This window comes from Scomber japonicus, chromosome 13 (genome assembly GCF_027409825.1).
Source record: "Scomber japonicus isolate fScoJap1 chromosome 13, fScoJap1.pri, whole genome shotgun sequence".
NCBI lineage: Eukaryota > Metazoa > Chordata > Actinopteri > Scombriformes > Scombridae > Scomber > Scomber japonicus.
In genome coordinates, this window is record NC_070590.1 from 9,843,464 (window position 1) to 9,864,141 (window position 20,678).

Below are 20,678 nucleotides of genomic sequence, written 5' to 3' on the forward strand. Positions count from 1 at the left end.
ATACCAAACTAACTTGCTGGACCAATACTATTCAACATATACAGTATATGCTTTGTCATGATGCCCAATTATATTCAGCAGTGAAGCCAAATGAAACCAACCAGTTATTGTGCCCTAAACTTGGCTCTCAGATCCCATCTCAAAAAGATACAGAAAAGCTAGTCTATGCATACCTATCAAGTCTCTAAAGACTCTCCAGCTGATCCACAATGCTGCTGTACATCTACTGACAAAAACTAGGAAAAGAGATCATATTTCTCTTGTTTTAGCTTCTTTTCACTGGCTCCCTTTACCTTTTGAAATAAGGTGTATAAAGTATTTAAATTTAAAAGGGGAATTTCCTCCATTTAGTCTGGGGGGAAACATCCATGGTGCAGTAGGAGTATCAATGGTACAGTAAAAAGTATTTCTTTAATTCGTCTGCTATAAAATTATAATTGTCAACATGCAGTAAACATTTTGTGAAAATCTGTCAGTGCTTTCACAGATTGTTTAGATTCTGGAGATGATTGACGCCACAGTGATAATAAATGTCTCAGTGTAGCTTTTCAGTCTGTGAGAACAAGTTCAACCCACTATAGCTTTTTACACTCTTGTGTGACACAATTATAACCAGCACAATAATTAATACTGATAAGTTTTATGATAAATTAGTCAAGTGCTGCACTGAAGTGCATATATCTCACCATGTCCATGTCTCTCACTAGGTATATACTGTATGAATTCTGCAACCCAGGATAGCTGCAAACCAAGACTGCAAAATCTTACAAAGAGCTACAGTCTGTTTGGTTTTGGTCTCCCTGTAGATTACAGTCAGTTGTATTTTGATAACACATTTTGTTTTCCACTGTTCCACAAACAATATTATAATTATGTTTGGAACAAAGAACATAAATGCAATGACCTTGGCCCTGTAGTCCGTAGACTCAACATAATGAGGACCTCCATATTTTCTTCTGACCCTCAATCTCAAAGATTTCTTTAAAAGGAAAGCAATGCGTTCCACTGTAAACAACTCCAAGTCACATTCATTTATTGTGCAAATTCTTTCTAAAAATAAAAGGTGTAAGGACAGCCAACATCTGTTTTAATTACTGCAAATCAGCAGCTTGTTGATGTCATAGCGGAAATGACAAGAAGCTGTGATGCGCAGTGGTTAATCTGCAGCACTGAGTGACCATGGATGGAGAACTGGATACAGGAACAGCACTCGGCTTTGAAGCAAATTTGACTTAGCTCAAAAAGGATTTTTCCTATAGATTTACATTGTGAAAGAGACTTCTGTAGATCAGTGGATACATATTTTGAGTATCATAAGTTAACCAGAATTTGATCCACTAAGAATCACATTTTGAAAGTCAAGAAAAGTGATTTAACCATTTTATCCCCATTCGAGTTAGCTGAGGGCTACCCAGGCGAAAAAAAGGATACTTTAACATACAAAATTTAAGCACACAGTGTACTTTATAAGCACAAAATTATTGTACTCAAAGTGTGTTATTTTCGAGTACTAAAAACGTACTTAGTATACTAATGATATCATTAGTGCTACTTAAAGGTTGAATATGTAGAATATTTATTAAAAGCTATATATTTTTTTTTTAAATAATACAGCCACGGGGCGGTTTGAGGGGTACAGAATGAAAGTATTGCTTTTCCATAAAAAAAATATTTAGTCTGAATTAATATTTTTAAAATTTTTTGACGGGTATGACAATGACGTTCTGTGTACATTGTACCAGCCAATTAGCGGCCGGAATTGCGGGTTGCCAGGGTTGTCTGTTGTTCCGGTGCAGCTACCGTAGGCTGGCACTGGATGAAATGGAGTTGTAAACAAGCAGAGCCGTGTTGGACTTACTAAAACCAGCGTTTTTTGCTCTCAAGTACAACTTTTCATCACAAAACTTCGAAGGTAAGACTGTTAGTCGCTGTAAATAAGTGGTTGTTTACCTTTGTATTCTTTGGCTGCTGGTTCACTGAGTTTTTAGCGCAATAATAGTGGTACTGTTGAACTTGCCAGGGTCTTAGCTTTCATATGAGATGCTATTTGTTTGTGTACCATGAAGTATCAAAACGGTAGCAATGGAAATGTGGAGAGTGGGTTGACTTTCTGACGCTATTCGGATTTTGATATTTGATCATTAACCTCTTAACGCACGCTGTTCCGGTCACGGGACGGGACGGATGTTAGGAGGTAGCCACACGTTCTTCTGAATGTTTTAAACACCAACCCTTAAACATATATAATCATGCCGTACATTGTTGGAAAGCTTAGATTGTTCTGATTCATTCAAGACCACTCACGACTTATATGGTCGCTCACAGCTGTAATAGTATTAGCGATTAGCTTGGCTAGCCACTCAGCTAAGTGAGAAAAGCTATAATGCCTACATACCTTCAAAGTCTTCCCTTTATCCACCACGATCATCTTATGACTCAGGACTTTCTGTACAGCCTGCCAAGTATCCATTCTTGTGAAATATGAAATCCGTTTTCATAAAACCGGAATACTTTCCTCAATATGTCCATGTATTTAGTCCAACACGTAATGTAATAACAAATAACAAACCATCTACGGTCCGTTTACGTCATTTCCTGACCTGCACGTCCATCTCAGTGTACACGTGACTAGATGTTTACGACCGTGAGCCTCTTCTGCTTCTGACGACACCACACACAAGCCAATCGGTGTTTAGGATTAGGCAGTACATGCAGAGACATTGCTGCTACTCCCACTGGCGTTACAATGTAATGTACCTCGGTGGTTTCAAGTCAGTGAAAGTTACAGCGAGGGTATGTTCGCTTCTTGTTTTCAAAATAAAAGCACCAACTCTATCGTTATGGTTTTCTTAATAATAAAAGGCAACAGGTGTTTTATTTTGTGAAAATGTCAGGAATACTGGTGACTACTGCATTATATAAAAACACATGGTCAATTGAAAGGTGCTCTGTTGTTGATGTTCATGTTTATTCAAAATTCACCATTAAATTTGGAGAATGGATAGATGGATTTTTAAATATTGCATAAAAACAACGGAGTTGTTGAAGTAATCCAAATACTTGCACTTGATAAAAGTAGATGCAAATACACTAACATTAAACTTATATTTAAAGCATTCGAAGTACATAATAAATAAATATACTAATCAGACACTTATATATATTTCAGTGTTAGTATATTTTATATGAATATACTTAATATGAATTTAATTAATTATTAGTACTAAGTAGTGTACTTTATCTAAGTAAACGGAAGTACTACTGAGGGAATAATATATTTGTAATTAATAAATTTATAATATATTTTTGGTTTACTTTATTTTAACACATAAAGTCAAAATATGCTAGAAATGTACTTTCAGAAAATTAAGTAAATTTTTAGTACATTAAAGTATATTACTTTTTTACCTGGGTAAACTGGAAGTTAGCCAGCTACTGGTGCACGTGCTCTATGAGCTACACAGATGCAGAGGATTTGGGTAATATGTATACCCCGAGGTCAATTTTTTTTGCCTTCATGTACCAAGGAGCAACTTTCATACAAATGAATGGGCCTTGTCCAGTTCTCTTTATACATCCATGGTAGTGACCACTGTTGAACTCGCTTCCTCTCTGGGTTGACCTCATACAGTTCACTTTAGTTTTGTTTTTGACAATTGAAACAACACTTGTCATGTCGGCAGGGATTCCCCCAAGGGTATGTGCTGATGGGAAATCAATGAGGGTATGTTGAACAACTAATGAAATGCAGCCTCAGAATATCCTGCCAGCAATTCTGGGAAATGAACTTACAGTCCAAAAGACTGTATTGTCACACTGAAGTCACCTAGTTTTTCAATGCAGAATGCCTTTCAATTGTTTTTGACCAAACTAATCACCAAATCCCCCTTAATCCCTCTCAACATATTGCAATAAGCTAATAACACCACCTTGCACTTCCCTTGCACCCCAGTCAGGTCAAGACTCTGGGCAGGTGGCATAAACGTGTTTAGCTCCATGTTTCTCAATCATATCAGCATGACATCCAGCGCACATTCCACATCCAGTAAAAGCAAGTAAACGTTTACCAAGCCCATAAGTCCCCTGAGCCTGAGCAAAGCAGTCACGTGGACCCAGTGCTGTAGCACACCAAGTTTACATTATTGCTGCTTACTGCACTCAAGTCAAGTGCCAACAGTGCACAGCGGGTGTGAAGAAGATTTATTAGTGTTGAGTTAAAACTAAAACTAAAAAACATGGCCAGTATGAATCACTCAAAAGATGATTCATTTTACCTACTTTGGTGTAGAAGAATAACAATTAGTTATGTTTTCACATCTATTTAACCAGTCTATTGATCTATTACAGTACCAGTCCAAAGTTTAGACACAATTTCCTATTTTGTGTCTGTTCTGTGTTTTGACTGGTACTGTACACTTGAGGTTAAACGTTTAGAGTCAGCATGTGGGATGAACCATTCAAGTTTCAAAATCTTCTGTAATTCATTCCATGCATAAGGTGAACAGTAGAGTGGAAGCTGGTCTTCCCACAATAACAATCCTGAGGTCTGCTCCGATGAGCAGTGGTGTTGAATTTGAGAAGTAACATACTGAACAGCATTTGCAAGAAATATTTGTAAATAAAAATGAATGAATGTAGTTCTCCTCTTGTTGCTAGTAAGGACTAGACCAGTGTTCCTCAAATACAAATCTTAAAGGTCCACAAAAAAGTCAGTTTATTAGTCGGTCAAGCCACAACAAATCAATGTATCCACCACCAACCAAATTAACAATATAGTGGTGTATAGTAGAAAAATAGAATATATGACTCAACTATAAAATGTATTTTTAATTTTAACAACAAAACAAAACTACAAAAACAACAAAAATCAAATAAATACTCAAAAACAAAACTTCATTTTCATTTGAACATAAATTCAAATAAATACTTATATAAAACAAAACTAAATTCACAGCCCCTGCAAATAATCCAAAACAAATATCAACACTTTTCTTTTAAAATACAGGCACAAAGGACACAAGAAAGGAGGAAAGAACTGTAGTGCTGTTCTTAGTGCTGTGTATCAAAAGTAACTCAAGTATAAAGTAAAAATGTGGGTTGCGCTGTGCCTGCGCTTACCCAACAAGTCACAAAACAATCTTTACTTGCCCTATAAATGACCGCCTAGAAAATGACCGACTTAGTAAAACATCTACACACAGATACACCTATGATTGGTATAAGACATTTTAACTGCTTCATAATTTGATTCTTTGTTGGTTAGTGAATATGGGGGACAGTGCACCAGGCCATACAGAATCATAAGGTAGGTCAATGTCAGGAAAAAAACTGGGCTGGACTACATGGCTTCTTAACACAATTGAGAGACACTGAAACTTGCAACTAGAGGCCTAAGCAGGATAAGAACTGAATCCAAACTCAAAGAGCAAAAAAGGAGATCTAAAAAAGTGCTGTGCAATTAGCAAAGATGATTAATCGAATCACTACACATTAAATATTTGCCGGATATATAATATTTACTGTATAAGGACTGTCAAAACAAAGGCAGTCTAATCTAATCTAAGAAGGATCATCAGCTACGTGGCAGATGTCACACATCCATAAATTTCAAAGATATATTAAAGGTGCAGTGTGTAGAATTTAGAGGCATGTCGCAGAACAGACTTGGCAGCACATGAGTATGTTTTCATTAGTTTATGATTACATTAAAACAAGAATCATTGCATTTTCATTACCTTAGAATGAGCCTTTTATATATACATAAAGGAGGTCCTCTTCCACTGAGCCCATCATATTGCTCTGCCATGTTTTTACAGTATCCCAGGTTGGACAAACAAAACACTGACTCCTTAGAGGTTTTTTCAGGTCTCAACCCCATCATAGCTTCTCCTACACACTTGGAAGGAGAGAGAGGGGTGTGGGGGGTGTGTTCTGTTGGCTGAAATCTGCAACCTCACTGCTGGATGCCACTAAATCTTACATACTGATCCTTTAACTAATTCCATATGCTTCCTTTCCAAACCCAGGAAGTAGTTTTCAGCACAGAAACACTGATAGATACGTGACACATGTAAACACATCTAACAGATGTACAGCTTATCTTTCGCACTTAGAAAAAAAAAATCTCATCTGGTTCCTATACTGAAGGCACCATGGTGTTTCTAGAAGGGCCTCTCCCTGTAGTTTATGCTATGTGTCACACAAAGACGTATTCAGTTATGTAGGCTGAAGTTTTGCATTTCATTACATCCCAGCACGGCACATGAAGGATGAGATATTTGCTTTCTGTCCTCCTTCATTTTTCACTCATGGGTGATACATCAATATGACCACTGAGGCCACTGTGAAGGAGAATACTATTTGTCACTAAAAAAAGCATCAATGGGCTTTTATTTTAGTTTCCGCTCATTCATATTGAAATTATTGTACTCCTCCATTTCTCACCAAGGACTTAATAATCAGTAATGTGTGTGCATTGAGGTTTTTGTGAAGGGGAAAAGTATGTTTTTCACACTATAAGAACAATTGCTGGTGCGTGTGAAGTAGAGGAGGGGCTACATCATGGGCCCCTTGCAGTACGTGGGAGTGACAGATCTGCAGCTAGCTACACATTTTCTACTTATTATTGAGGCTCACAATTAATTCTTAATATGAGTGTCTGGAGATGCTGTTACTATAGAATGAATCAAACACTCAATTTCTTGCATATCACTGGTACCTTTTATTTAAAGATCATGTATCCTTTACATTAGATTTAACCACTTTGCAAATCATGCCGTTGTTTTGGTAATACATTTTTTTTTTATGTCAGCACATTACTAGTTTGAGTTAAAGCTGGTCCAATCACAAACATCTGTTTTTGTTTCAAAATAATCTGAAATTAAAATGCAGGAAAGTTTCAGGAAAGGCTTCACCAGAAAGTGAGTCTGTCAGATACAGTAAATCATCCTGTTTGATTATAGCATGAGAGATCATGTAAAAAGACACAACACATTTTTAATAAAAGACACTGTTTATTGACTTTCTTGATTGCCATCTTGTAGAGAGAGCACACAGTGGAACGAACAACAGTGTAATAATTTAAATTCTATATAAATAAAAATGTAATGGACAAGATTTGGATAAAATGTATTTCTCAGTCAGGTTTGAAGGGAAAAAAGTTTTCCATACAAATGATGAAGATAAAAAGGGACAAGATTGTGTCATTCTTAATCACAAAATGAAGGGTCAGTAATCAAGATACAAAAATGCATTTGTACCTTTTTTCCCCTAAAAGACTGATGGTTACTTTGGATCGAACTTATGTTTGCGAGCTGGCACTCCGGTATACATCAAAAATTGTAAATGTGTTGTTCTGTTGCTCCATTACCCTGCAGAGGCAAAAGTCAACTCAGGAACATTAGTAATACCAAAATGTGGTAAAAAGTCTAAAGTTGGGTCTAGTACAGTATGTATCCAATACCAAGAGTTTTTTTTGTAATCAAAAAAAGTCTTCATTCAGTTCATGCTTCTTATGCCAAACCATGGTAAATGCATGGAAATCAAAATAAGTTTGTTTTTTCACATCTTAATACAATGTGCATATGAAACTGAAATAAATCACATAACACCTTTTGCTTAAGTTTTCTTCACAATTTAAATATGTTTTAATGTTTGTACGTCCCACAACAGTGTCGTAACCTAACAAAACATGTGTTGAATCTGTTGACAAGCTGAGCCTGGTGATGCTTATGTAAGTGTTGGACAATGTCTTGTGTTTCATCATTGCCAGAATGAAGGCACTACGGAGGGGCTGGTCTTTGTGTGTGTGTGTGTGTGTGTGTGTGTGTGTGTGTTTGCATGTTGCATGTTCAGTCCACTTCTGTCAGGCCACATGGTCTCCTGAACTCTTGTCCTCGCTCGTGGATCCACTTGTTTGACACTAAAAAAAAAAAAAAGAACAGAGCAAATATTTAAAGCTACTCTTACCTTTCTTGCATTTCACATAGCAATCATATCATTCGGACGGAATAAGGTTTCTACACGTCTCCACTGGTAGTTTGGTCCACTCTTTGTGAGCAGTTTCCTCACAAAGAGTTTGATGGATGCCATCAACGAACTGCAGTTTTCAGCTCTTTCCACAGTTGTTTGGTGAGATTGAGATCAGGACTAATTATAACTTTATTTGTATAAAATCTAAAATGCAGCTCAAAGTGCTTTGAATGCATCCTTCATTTTAGACTTCATACGTGAAAACACAAGTATTTTGCAATGTGTACACAATCTATAAATTGGCATCATGGCTTCTTTGTATATGTTACAGTTAACTGTGAGCCTAGTTTTCCTCAGTTTTCTTTCAGCAGCCTGACAGATTCTGTTGATATCATTAACACTTTTACAATTTAACCACGGGGGGATGCTGTCAGCAGATCTCTTTTTAACTTTTAGTGGAGTAATACTGGATGTTGTACGAAACAGTATTCAAAGCAGATGATAATGCATTGTTGAAATGTTCAACCATGCCATTTAAAGAGCAGTGATAACTGTATAGCTCAAACAAGGACGTTGCTACCATTATATGAATGTGGGGAAAGTCCCATCCACTATTTTAAATTATTACTTTGGACCTCCCCACACGTTTCCCATTTCGATAATTGATTGCCCTTGCTTATTGAGAGAATGCCCAAATCAATGAAGCTCCATCCCACGTTTTCACTGCAACTTTACATCCAGGCAGATTCTCATACAGCGCGCACACATACACATGAGCGCTGCTGACCGTTGCTTGTAATTGATGCTCAGATGCCAGGTAGCTGAGTTAGATTGGGGCACACACTGTCACAACAAAATGTTAGGGACGTTAACTTACTTAAAATCAAAGCTTGGCATTTAACTAAATGTTCGTATTTAGTTAAGTCTGTAGTATACAGACTGACAGCAGCCTTGTTGTTGTATTAGCTAACAGTTGAAAATATGCACTGTGCATAGCCAAGTGGTCAGGGGGCTTAAAACTTCAAGGTGACTGGTTCGAGTCTGACATTAGACCTTTATTGCATGACCCCCATCCCCTGCAAGATTGTCCAACCCACATTTTCAATGCGTCTGACTCCCATGGGCTCAAATTAATGTAAATGTTTATCCCCTTTGTTATGACTAAATTTAGTGTGTTACCATGTTGTTGAGTGGCTTCATTTGCATGTTGGGTGAATTCAAAGCCATTCAGTAAACTTGCAAGCTGCATAGCTTTTATACATGTTGTGTATGTCCATTCAGGATTAACCTATCATATCTAGTGTCACCAGGTGAGATCAGTTCTGAGCATTCCTGTATCCTGGTAGTCAATATAATGTAATGATTAATTCTGACAGTTCTGTTCCATTACACACAATCGGTGTAGAGAAAATAGTTCCTTTTCTGTTTTGTTTGACTAACTGATAGAAATGATAGTTTGGAGGACAAGCATCTATCCGTGTAACTACATCAGTAGTGCTGTTTAGCCAGGTCTCAACTAAGAACATACAATGCAAATTATTTTCAGCTGTCAGATCATTACCCTGGAAGGATTTGCTAGCCAACAATCTGACATTTTTAAGGGCAGAGTGTGTTACAGGAAAAGACGCTGGTTGTAGCTGAGCACTGGCAAATTCAAGATTATTGAAACAGATACCAGATGGTATGTGATTCCTATATGTTTGACCATGCCACTGGCTGTTTAAGATCACTCGTATATTTAATGAAGTAGCATGGGGTCCGTCTCATCTACAGGCTGTTTGCCTGTGTGCACTGTGAGAGAGGGAGTGGGGGGCAAATACAGGCTGGCTGCTCTCTTTACACATATTTATCCACAAATTCTTGTTTGGGTTTAGGGTCCCGTGGGAATAACGTAGATTGGTGATAAGGGGTCCGGATCCAATGATGTTTGGACAGTCATATTAACTGATAGCAGGCTACCTCAGAATGGTCCAATGTCGGGTTGAGCATAGCTCAGTGGGTAGAGCACCCGCCCCATGTGTTGAGGCTACAGTCCTCGCTGCAGGCAACCCAGGTTCAAGTCCTGCACCAAGCGGTCCTATCCTGCATGTCGTTCCCCTCTCTCTGCCTCCAGTTTCCTGTCTCTCTCTACTAACCTGTACATTAAAGGCAAAAAGCCCCCAAAAAATATACTTAAAAGAAAAAAAAATAGAATGGTCCAATGTTTTCTCCTAATCCACTCAGATGATTTTTAATGTATGTTTTGGATCATTATCCTGTTGGAAGACCCATGACCTGCAACTAAGACACAGCGTTCTGACATTGGGCTTTTAGTTTTACTCTAAATGCCTTAAAAGTCTTCTCATGTCTTTGTGCACAAATTCAAAGCACCCAGTGCCTGAGGCAGCAAAGCATCCCGAAACAACTTTGAAGCTCCTCCATGTTGATGTGATTTACCAAAATGCTCTAATTCTATTTCGTCTGTCCAAAGCACACTGTTCCAGAACGACCGAGGCTTTCCAACATGCAGTTTGGCAAAATCCAGTCTGGCTTTTTTTTGTCTCTCGCTTAGAAGTGGGGGATTTTCTCCTTTTTAAAGTGTCTGCATGGGTGACAATAAGACTTAAAACACTTTTGATACTAATTAAAAGTATTGCTACAAATCACTTATTTCTTACAACTTCTAAAGGGGTTTGTAAGTTCATCCAAGCTATTTTAGAATGTCTTTGTAGAATAAGCATTAATTCATTTATCTTCACAACAAACATTGCAAACCAAACTTAGATATGCATTGATAATAAGCTATATTTTAATTCCAACACTGTTCAGGGTAAATGCATTATTAGGTGCATTATTTTAGTAAAGGTACCAATAGTTTTGTTAACATCTGTCATTTTTGCTTGAAAGTTTATTAAAAGGGTTAGGATTTTATTTTCTTTGTCCGTAAGAGAAGAACAAAAAAATAATACATTTTATACAATGATCTTAGAAGGTGGAAGAAGAAGCATTTTTTCTCTCACTGTCAATGTTTTACCTTGTGCTGCTGTGGTCTACACATTAATCTGACAGCATTCAATTCAGACTTGTGCTGTCTTAGTTAAAGTTAAATGAAAATGTTGCTAGGTGCGACCTCGTAAGATTGCCCTCATAACTTTTACTTCAATCTCTTGAGATATCCATCTGACTGACTCCACACCAGTTTGTCTCATATGCTACAAATTGTGGTGATTGAAAAGCAGCACCAGAGCCAAATCTTTGGAGGAAACATATCTACTCAAATCCAAACTGAAGGCACAGATAATAGGAACAATCTAAGAACCCAATATGATCGATCCACTTAATTTTAGGATGTACATTGTTGTATTTTTAAATGCAGCCCTTACTTTACTTGAACTGAGGAAAGAACATTAATTTAAAATTAGATTACTTATTATTCATAACATCTGTGTAAAATAGAAGGTTTCTGTCTTGTTGTTGGTGTATACTCATTCAGACCTCACACCAACTGTCTGTGAGTTTTTGAAACTTGAGAAAACTTGAAAATCTGAGAAAAGCCAAGAGAAGAGTTATCTTTTTGCAAATAATACACATTTTAATCTTATCTTATCTAATCTAATCCAATCTAATGTATCACTACTTAATTGAAATGCATCATAACTCACCCCATTTACTTCCTACTAAGACGGGACAGGCTGCATGTCTGGTCCTATAGTCTCCCTCCCCGCTCTTGAACAGATTGTACCAGAATACTGCAGTTCCCTGTGGAGAAATTAAACCAATGTAAGAATGATGGGAACATCCAGTTCACACATGAGAGAAATAACATGAAGATCCAAAATGCAATGAGACAAATTCCGAAGTAAAAAAGACCTGGAGCACAAGCGGCTTCACGCTGAGAGGGGATTATTGCGGCAATATACTATTCCATGTGTTACTCACACAAACTCTGCATTGCGTGACAACTCAGATATTGCTTGGCACATTGGGAAAAAAAAGTAAAATATTGTGCAGCAACACATTGGCACATTCATGAAACATGTGCACATAAGAACTGCACAAAAACACATTCTGCACGGCCTTTATTCACAGAGCTTTGTTTGGCTAACCATTGAGAACATTATGTATCAGTCTGATCAAATCAACTTTTAAAACCTTGGCCTGAAAAGGGAGCTACTTATTCAATATACATGTACAGTTGCAATCAGAAATATTCAACCCCCTCACCTCAAAAGACATTTTAGTGACGTGTGAAGGATAATGACAATAAGTGACAAAAAACCTAATTAAACAACAACAAAAAAATGTATTGATACATATTTGAGTTATTTTGACAACACAAGTTGACTTAACTTTGAAGTTCAAATGAAAAATGTGCATGTGCAGTATTATTCAACCCCCAGCTTCAGTACTTTGTGGAGCATCCTTTAGCTTTTATAACTTCTAACAAACCTTTTCGGTTAGTGCTGACTAGCTTCTTACACCTCTCGATCGGAATCTTTTCCCATTCTTCACGTGCAAAAGCCTCTAGCTCAATGATGTTTGATGACTTCCGTGCCGCAACTGCTTTCTTTAAAATCCCACCAAAGATTTTCAATCTGGTGACTGAGAAGGCCACTCCAGGATGTTCCAGGATCTATTTCTCAGCCAAGCTTGGGTTGACTTGGTATCATTGTCTTGCTGTAAAGTCCAATGATTACCATGGTTTAATTTGTCAGCAGAAGGCATCACGTTCCTCTTTAAAATGGCCTGGTATTTCTGGGAATCCATGATGCCAGGTAGGCCCACCTCTATGCTTGACCATGGGGATGGTATTCTTGTGGTCATAAGCCTGGCTTTTCACACGCCAGACATACCGCTGATCCATATGTCCAAACAGTTCCAGTTTGGTTTCATCAGTCCATAGAACTATCTCCCAAAATTCTGTAGTCCATCCAAATTCCTCCTGGCATATTCTAGTCGACTTTTGATGTTACTTGTGGTCAAGAGTGGAGTGCGTCTTGGAGTCCGGTCATGAAGTCCTTGTTTATTCAGTGTACGTCTTATAGTATAGTATACTGAAGCACATGTACCAGCCTTCATCAGGTCACCCTGTAGGTGTTTTGCAGTAACACAGGGGTTTTTCTTAGTTGTCCTGACTAAGATGCTACGGGCCCTTTATGAAATGTTAGGCTTTCTTCCACGGCCAGGCAGGTTTGCAGCTATTCCATATGTTTTAAACTTCCTTATAATGCTCCCAATTGTCCCTCTCGGAATGTTAAATGTTTTGGAAATCTTCAAAGCCTAACCCTAACCCTAACCCTAACCCAAGGCCCTTCAGGTGTGATGAAATAATCTCCTCTCTCAGCTTTTATGGACGCTCCTTTGTCTTTCCTTTGGTTGCAACTCACCTTGAATACCTTCATGGGTGGGGTTTATATATGCATCACACGTTTACAGAAGTAAACATGGCAACAGTGACAACCGGTGAAGTTACTGGTAGTCTCATTTATGGTCTAATGTTAAAAACATTGTGTGGCAGCAGCCGGCAAATTTGTGAGCGGGTGACGTTAAAAAGGAGGAAGAGGAGAAAGAAAATGAATATTTTAATGATGTCTTTATTAGCTGTGTGTTGCTGTGTGTTGCTCCAGAATAACGTCAAAGTCGCATTAAATGTTGCATTCAAAAAAATAAGATATGTATCCGATTCAGTACCACATTTGAAAGTGGCCTGAATAGGATTTGGAAATGTCTGTTGCCATGTTCGCTTCCGTAAACACCGTTCTGTGATGCTGTTCACATTGTCAGAAACAAATCAGATATGGGTCACATTTGAGCGAACAAATCGGATTCAGGTCACTTTCAACTGCAGTGTGAACGTAGCCTATGTTTCAACTCCACTTTAGGCCATAAAAAGTGGCGGAAGGCTTTGAAAACAACAATAAAGAAGTCATCCAAAGCAGAATCTTGCTCTTTGATGAATCCTTAAAGTGCACAGTACATGCACAAGTTTTCACTGCAAAATTGTGTCTTTCTGACAAATTGTCATGCAATAGGGAATGAGGTACAGGAAATACGCAATAAAAAAGTCACTGACAGGACTTTGTAATAAGTACTACTTCCCGGCACATTAATCTTTTAACTGACACACACAGAAGTTTTGTTATTACCTTTCTAGGGTGGATTGCTGCTCCGAAGTCCGGGAAGACTGTGGCACCTCCGGCCTCAACATCACTCATCTGAGAAAAGACAACATGCTGGTTGGAAATTCTCTGCATTCTCCTTCAAGAATAGACACCAGTTTTCAACTATCCCCAAAGGATGCATTTTTGAAACACAATTGAATTTTTGGGCTTAGCAAAATATACAGTAGTTTTATTTTTCAAAGTAACCTTTAACATGTCAACATAATTAATTCATAAAATGACACCACTCCAACAATCAGTAATTTCTCATAATGCATCCTTTCCACCATGAGTTAAACTTAATGATAATAAAACATGCACTGTACTGTCGCCTTGTAAGGTGTTTTTCTTGTACCATGTATTTCAGTGTAAAACAAAATATTCTGTCTATTCAAAGTATATAATTGTTTTATCTTACTTTGTTGCATTTGCTTCTACCTGACTGTAATTTCCCTGGAGGAATCCTAGGTTTCATTGTATTTGGTCTAGTTATACTTCTTTCTCTTAATCATGTAACATGAGGAACTTGAATATGTTTATTCAGATTAATTTATTCAGATCATTAATGCACTAAAGCACATCCACATCATTCACCAGGGTGAACAGTGATGTCCTGTAAATCCCTAGCTATGTGAGAAAACAAGACAATTCAACTACGGTACATACTGCATTCAATGATAAGAACTTTTGTTCCTCTCTTTTTGAATATAATATGTTGTAGAGATCAGTGTTAGCAAGGGTAAAATAAAAAGTGCCTTTTTATCAGTGTGTTAATGGAGGCCGGCCAACAAAACTCTGTGCAAAATGTATTGAACTGATTGACGGAAATACTTCATTCTTAACATTTTTCGGTCAGATAGAAAGATATGTATCCAACACTTGAGCCTATACAATATGTAGAAATCCCATAATTCTAGGTTTTGATCTCTATAAAAGTCAATCAATCCAAGTCCAAGATTGAACCAGAGCTTATGCATATGCCTGTGAAGCTAAAAGAAAAGATGCCTGGAGCGTAGATTTCAGGTGTCTGCCACTACTGTCCTTCAATCATCGGCGACTGGATGCACATACTCACATAGTTCAAAAAAGTTGCCACACGATTTCCAGTGCCTAATCTTTTGAAAGCATCTGGCTCATCTTTCTACAAAGATAAAATTCAAGAAAATAAAAATACATGATCAAACACTGCGTTCTTGCACCCACGTGTACTTACGTAGTTCAGGAAGGTAGCAAGTCTATTTCCATCGACCTTGAGGTTGCTGTCAAAAGGACGCTGCAACAGATGTTTATAACGTTTAACCCATCACCAAAATGACTTTAGGAGCCAGCCACTAAAGGCACTAACTATACTCACATCAAATAGACTTTTATTAGTTGCCAGAAACATTAGTGAATTTAACTTTTTGTTTGAGTTAATGATAAGTTTAAATGATATGCTTAAAAGAACATATTACACTTAAGCATATTAAGAGAACACTTAATAATTTGTTCTGCAGAAGATCTATTAATCATAAAGCCATATTCTTCATGGGGTATTCCCAGAAGACAATAACCATTCATCATTTCCATCATTGAGGACATTCCTACCCTTGATTAATACTTTTGCAATGACCTTTAGCATGATATATCTTAAAATGAATCATTCTGTAGTACAACACCTGACAGCGCACACATGTATACATCTATAGATCACATGAAAGCTATAGATGGTTGGCAATTACAAACACAGACGGAGCAGAGCTCAAAGTATGGAAGTCAAGGAAATGAATGGAAACCACAGGAAAGTGGGAGGCTGACAGTATCACACACACAAACACACACTTTTACCCACAAAGTGAACTCACCCTTGAGAAGTCATAATGTGGCTCGTACTGTCCTCCAACTCCATAGTTAGCAACCTAGTCAGCCATTGACAAAGGTGATTTATATAAAAACTAATATGATTACAAATGAATTGGCAAAATGTATCTACATGTATCTTTGATTTAATGATTATTGTTTGATTTCTTTTAGAGGTAATGAATAATTCCTTCTGGGTTTCTGTCTTCTAAGTAGCATATTGTTTGTCACTCTGATATCCTTTATATTATCTTAAAGGTCACATACTGTATCATGTTTTTTGTGATTTTTGTACTGTTATGATGTTGGATTTTTTGTGTTAAACATGGCCAAAGGTCAATGTATGTAAAAGCTGATAACAATGTTCCACACTGATACCTCTACTTCTTTCCCACCATGATATCAGATTTTTTTATACATGCTATCGGTGCCATAGGTGACCTTTGTTGCTAAGGTTATTGTTAAGGTTCTCAGATGTATTTGAGAAGTTTCCATTTCAAGTAAAGAACGAGAATAAGAAGTGAAATCCAACTAATATGGTTTGTTTCCGTAGCCTTCTGTGCAGCTAGAAGTCTGCCAAGGGACAGCTTCCATGAGCTGGCCAATCAGAATACAGTGGGTTCATTGCAAGGGGGCATTTGAGTTAGAGGCAGGAGCTAAAACGGCCTGTTTCAGACAAAGGCTGAACTGAGGGACTACATAAAGGGCCTGGAAGAGTTTATATCATGCAAAAACATATAAGTGAAGCAGAATATAAATTCAGAAATGAGCATGGTACCTTTTAACATGTGCAAATAAACTAGAACTTAAAACTACAAAAGACAATTTCTTTGGTAGAAAGTAGTTACAAAGAAAACAGTGCGTGACTGTGACATTGTTTCTGAATTGACATTGGTTTTTAAACGTAATATTTTTCAATACTTTGAACAGCACAAACCAAATTCTGTTCACCTTCTCTGAGGCTGAGTGAGAATATATTTTGTGATTTGGGTGAACTGTCCCATTAACCCTGCCAATGAAACTTTTTCTAATGTTCTTCCTGAATATCTTACTGGAAGGTCAAAGGTGGAGCAAGGTTTAACTTCATGAGGAGAAGTGCAGCAGGAGAGTGCTAGAGAGTTACTTCTGTAGATTCTGTAGATCTATGTGTTACTCTCTGGTGTTGACATGGTGTCCATGTCCTTTTGACCATAGTTGTACTTATTTTGCTTAATATTAATTACTATCAGCATGAATAATGATATACATTTGTAAAACATTGAGAAATGGATATCATTAAGTACTAAACACAGTAATATGATGTAGTGATTCATGTAGTACATATAACACAACAACAGTACATCAAACAATATAAATCAACAGCATAAGCATAAAGTACATTACCTGTAGTAATTCTGCAGTGTCTACTGTAAGGCCTGTGATGTCCTCTATTCTCTGATTGACTCTAGAAATGACCGGGTCTTCCTCATCTTCTAACCATGCACTGAAGGAACATACACATGCATAAACACATACTAAGCATACACACAGACAATCTAAACACTGGATGGATATCCAGCTCCTTCAAACTTAGTCATCTTTGATGTAGAAGTCTAGAAAACAATGATTAGTTTAATTTCATCATATCAAAAAACCTCAGGTCATAAAAATGAATAAATAAAAATGCACACATGGTCATCATGACTTATTATCACCTGATTACATTAAATAATTGTCTAATAAAGAATGTGAAATATGTGAAATATGACACCTGCATTCGACTCCCTCTGTTGCAGGTAACATGATGTCATTAAAATTTAAAAATATATTTTGGGGCCTTAAAACTTCTTTAACTCAAACATCTTTGCTGGGCACACTCGCTTTGGATTTTGCCATCTAGTTTCTGTCACTTCTAGCATGCCCATCATTAGCAATCAGTTTTCATATGTGTTACTCACAACCAGTCTTCTCATGTCATTGTCTATGTAGTTTGACGGCCTTAGTAGTAATCAACCTGTTTGTCACACGTGCCAGTTCTCCTTGTTACCTGATCCAACCTGCCTACGTTTTGCTAACTACAGTCCATGACCACTATGAGGGCATACAGTAGTTCAATCATCACACATCTAGGTATTGTATGAGGAATACATCAGTTAAAACTTTTGTGTACCTGCAAATCCAAAAGTTTTTCCACATACATTTTACAGCAGTAAAAGGTGTCCTTACAGTGGGAAGAGCTCACAGAATGTATCTGGTCATAGAGAGTGAAGAGAAAACAGGCAAAGCACAGTAATGCTTCCAAAGAAATACAAAGAAATAATATAGTACATGGCTGCAATACTGTGCTTTACTCTGCAAATGATATTAATAATAAAAAATAAGAATATAATTAAACCTAACCGTGTATTAATGACTGAAATTCATAAGATAATAATTACCTTTTTGATACTCTGTAGTTAGCTGTAGTCAGGACTCCGGTTTTAGGGTCACGGACAGTGGCTCTGGCAAGCTTGAAAACAAAGAGACAATAAATCGTTTATCCACCCTTTCAAGTTTTTTTTTCATGAGGGCACATCTGCCATAACACAACTATTAGATGTGGGACTCTCACAAATCAACCTAGAATACTATATATACAATTTACTAAATCTCTAATTCATCATTTTATTTGCAGTTTCACACATTTTTTCTGCATTTCTGCTTCTGTGCCGTCTGAATGCATGAATGATTGCTCTGAGCAATATATTTTGAATGCATTCTTGTTACAAAGAAACTGAATCTTATCTGTACATGTGCCTGATATCAGACGCTCATGGGAAAACTATTTTTTTCATGGTACTGGTCATATTTAGCCTCTGAATAACTAAATATTTATGTTTGTTTGTTTTTTAAGAAATACAAATACTACTGCTTCTTGTCTCACCCTGGGTTTAGCCAACTCTTTAATCTTCTCAATCTCATCGTTGGCCAGGATATTCAGGTAGCGTACAATGCGGGGGCTGTCCCACTCATCCTCCTCCATTACGGGCTTCAGCAGGAGACGAGGGTTCCTCTGACCATCCCGGTAGCGACAGAACAAACGGCTGCGCCTCGCTTCAGTCTGAGAAAATGTAAATGAATGAATGAATGAACTTTATTGTCATTATACCCATAGTACAATTCAATATTTTGTGAGACTGTCTCTCAATAAATGAGAAAAAAAGACAAACAAACACAACAATATAAAAAACAATGCAAACAAACACTATACAAATGTAAAGTTGCACCATCAGAGCAGCCTTTGTATAAGGTGGCAGCTGTATAAGGACCAAGAGAAATAAACCATTTCAATACAGTAATTCCTCATTTAAATTTGAAAAGCCTTGACTGAGAGCATCTGGAAACTGATTTCTTTTGACAGCCAAAATGTTCACAAAATGATGAGTTACTTTGATCATAAAAGCTCCTGCATACCAACAGTGCATCCAAACACTTACATCACATTATTTTACATGAACTGACAGTGACATTTCTCCTCCTCTTTTTTACATTTTGTTGCACTTGTTGGTACAGGACAGTTTTCAAATAATATAATTATGATTATCATTTATGATTAGTGCAGTTGGGTGATCTCACAAAACTCTCAGCCTAAGTTCTGCCAACTTCACACTGAAAAGAGCTCTGATTGGCCAGAACTGAAACTGTGTCTGCAGAGCCTCTTAAACAAGTTGCCAACAGTTATCGATTATCGATTAGCTTGTGGACAATAGCCTACACATTTCTACAAACTGGAGTATATATTCTTGTTCATTGCTCAAAAAATATCAACTACATTCATTTATGACGCCTACTGTGATTTTGTAAGGCATCTATATATTGTATGAAGCTGATATGTGTGATGCACTTGGATCAATGTATCAGGTACTTTAGGATTTCGTGGACAAGGTATTAACAGTTCAGAGATATACGAAAAGATTGGGTATTTTCACTGCCTCTCTCTCTCACAGGTTGTCACTTTATGTCATGCCTAATTCTCAAAATGTCTTTATTTTTCGCTTTCTCACCATTCTGACTCCCTCTCCTCTGCAAAGGGCCTCGTAGGCCTCTCTCTCTGGCAAATGGTCTTTAGGTCTGCTGTAGGTTCCCAGCTGGATGGGCTCCTCAGAAACAGGCTGGTAGTCCTGGTTCAGCTCTTTGAGCTGCTTGAACAGCAACCCTTCATAGTAACGGAGGTTTCCTCCTGCCCTCTGGTGTTTGGGGTCTGTCAGTACAAGATAATTTTGGTTAATAGCTCAATTCTCAGCTGGGAAGTGAAATCAAGGTATCAGGAGATACTGTAAATAGAAACAAGGTACAGTATTACTCCTTATTAACACAAACAAGTGAGAGCATTAGAAAGAATATTATGACATTGTAAATATTTGTGTCTTCAGTTTCAGTTTCTTTAAGCTTTCATTATTTATTTATTTACTATGACCAACTATGGTTTAGTTCGGACAAAACAACAAAACAACTTACTGCAATGCCATTTACAATCAATAGCTATTGTGGATTTCACCTTTCAATTACATTTCAAGGCACTCAGTATTCAGAGTTTCCCTTTTGTCCTTGGTAAGTGTTGGAGACACTGAAGTATAGTTGGATAATAGAAAAAGAACACCCACACTGTGATATTTAGAGGAAATACACCAATTTTCATGCTCCACCTGTCATTTTATTGTAGGGGCAAAGTTGCATCATGCACAAAAATGATAGGAACTTCATCAGTAA

General features: G+C 37.3%; 1 protein-coding gene across 2 annotated transcripts in view; it reads right to left on the reverse strand.

Annotated features, from left to right (window-relative positions):
- Window positions 1-7,057: 7,057 nt before the first annotated feature.
- p4ha2 (procollagen-proline, 2-oxoglutarate 4-dioxygenase (proline 4-hydroxylase), alpha polypeptide 2) overlaps window positions 7,058-20,678 on the reverse strand; it is a 28,725-nt gene continuing 15,104 nt past the window's right edge. The window contains exons 7-16 of one of the 2 annotated variants that reach the window (XM_053331393.1): window positions 19,973-20,169; window positions 18,853-19,029; window positions 18,368-18,438; window positions 17,334-17,433; window positions 15,956-16,009; window positions 15,325-15,384; window positions 15,187-15,252; window positions 14,097-14,165; window positions 11,613-11,709; window positions 7,058-7,921 (exon numbers count right to left, since the gene is read on the reverse strand). In XM_053331393.1, the coding sequence (XP_053187368.1) occupies window positions 7,851-7,921; window positions 11,613-11,709; window positions 14,097-14,165; window positions 15,187-15,252; window positions 15,325-15,384; window positions 15,956-16,009; window positions 17,334-17,433; window positions 18,368-18,438; window positions 18,853-19,029; window positions 19,973-20,169 (962 nt within the window). In that variant the 3' untranslated portion in view covers window positions 7,058-7,850. The remainder of the gene's footprint in view (window positions 7,922-11,612; window positions 11,710-14,096; window positions 14,166-15,186; window positions 15,253-15,324; window positions 15,385-15,955; window positions 16,010-17,333; window positions 17,434-18,367; window positions 18,439-18,852; window positions 19,030-19,972; window positions 20,170-20,678) is intronic. The other variant, XM_053331394.1, reaches the window with a different exon arrangement.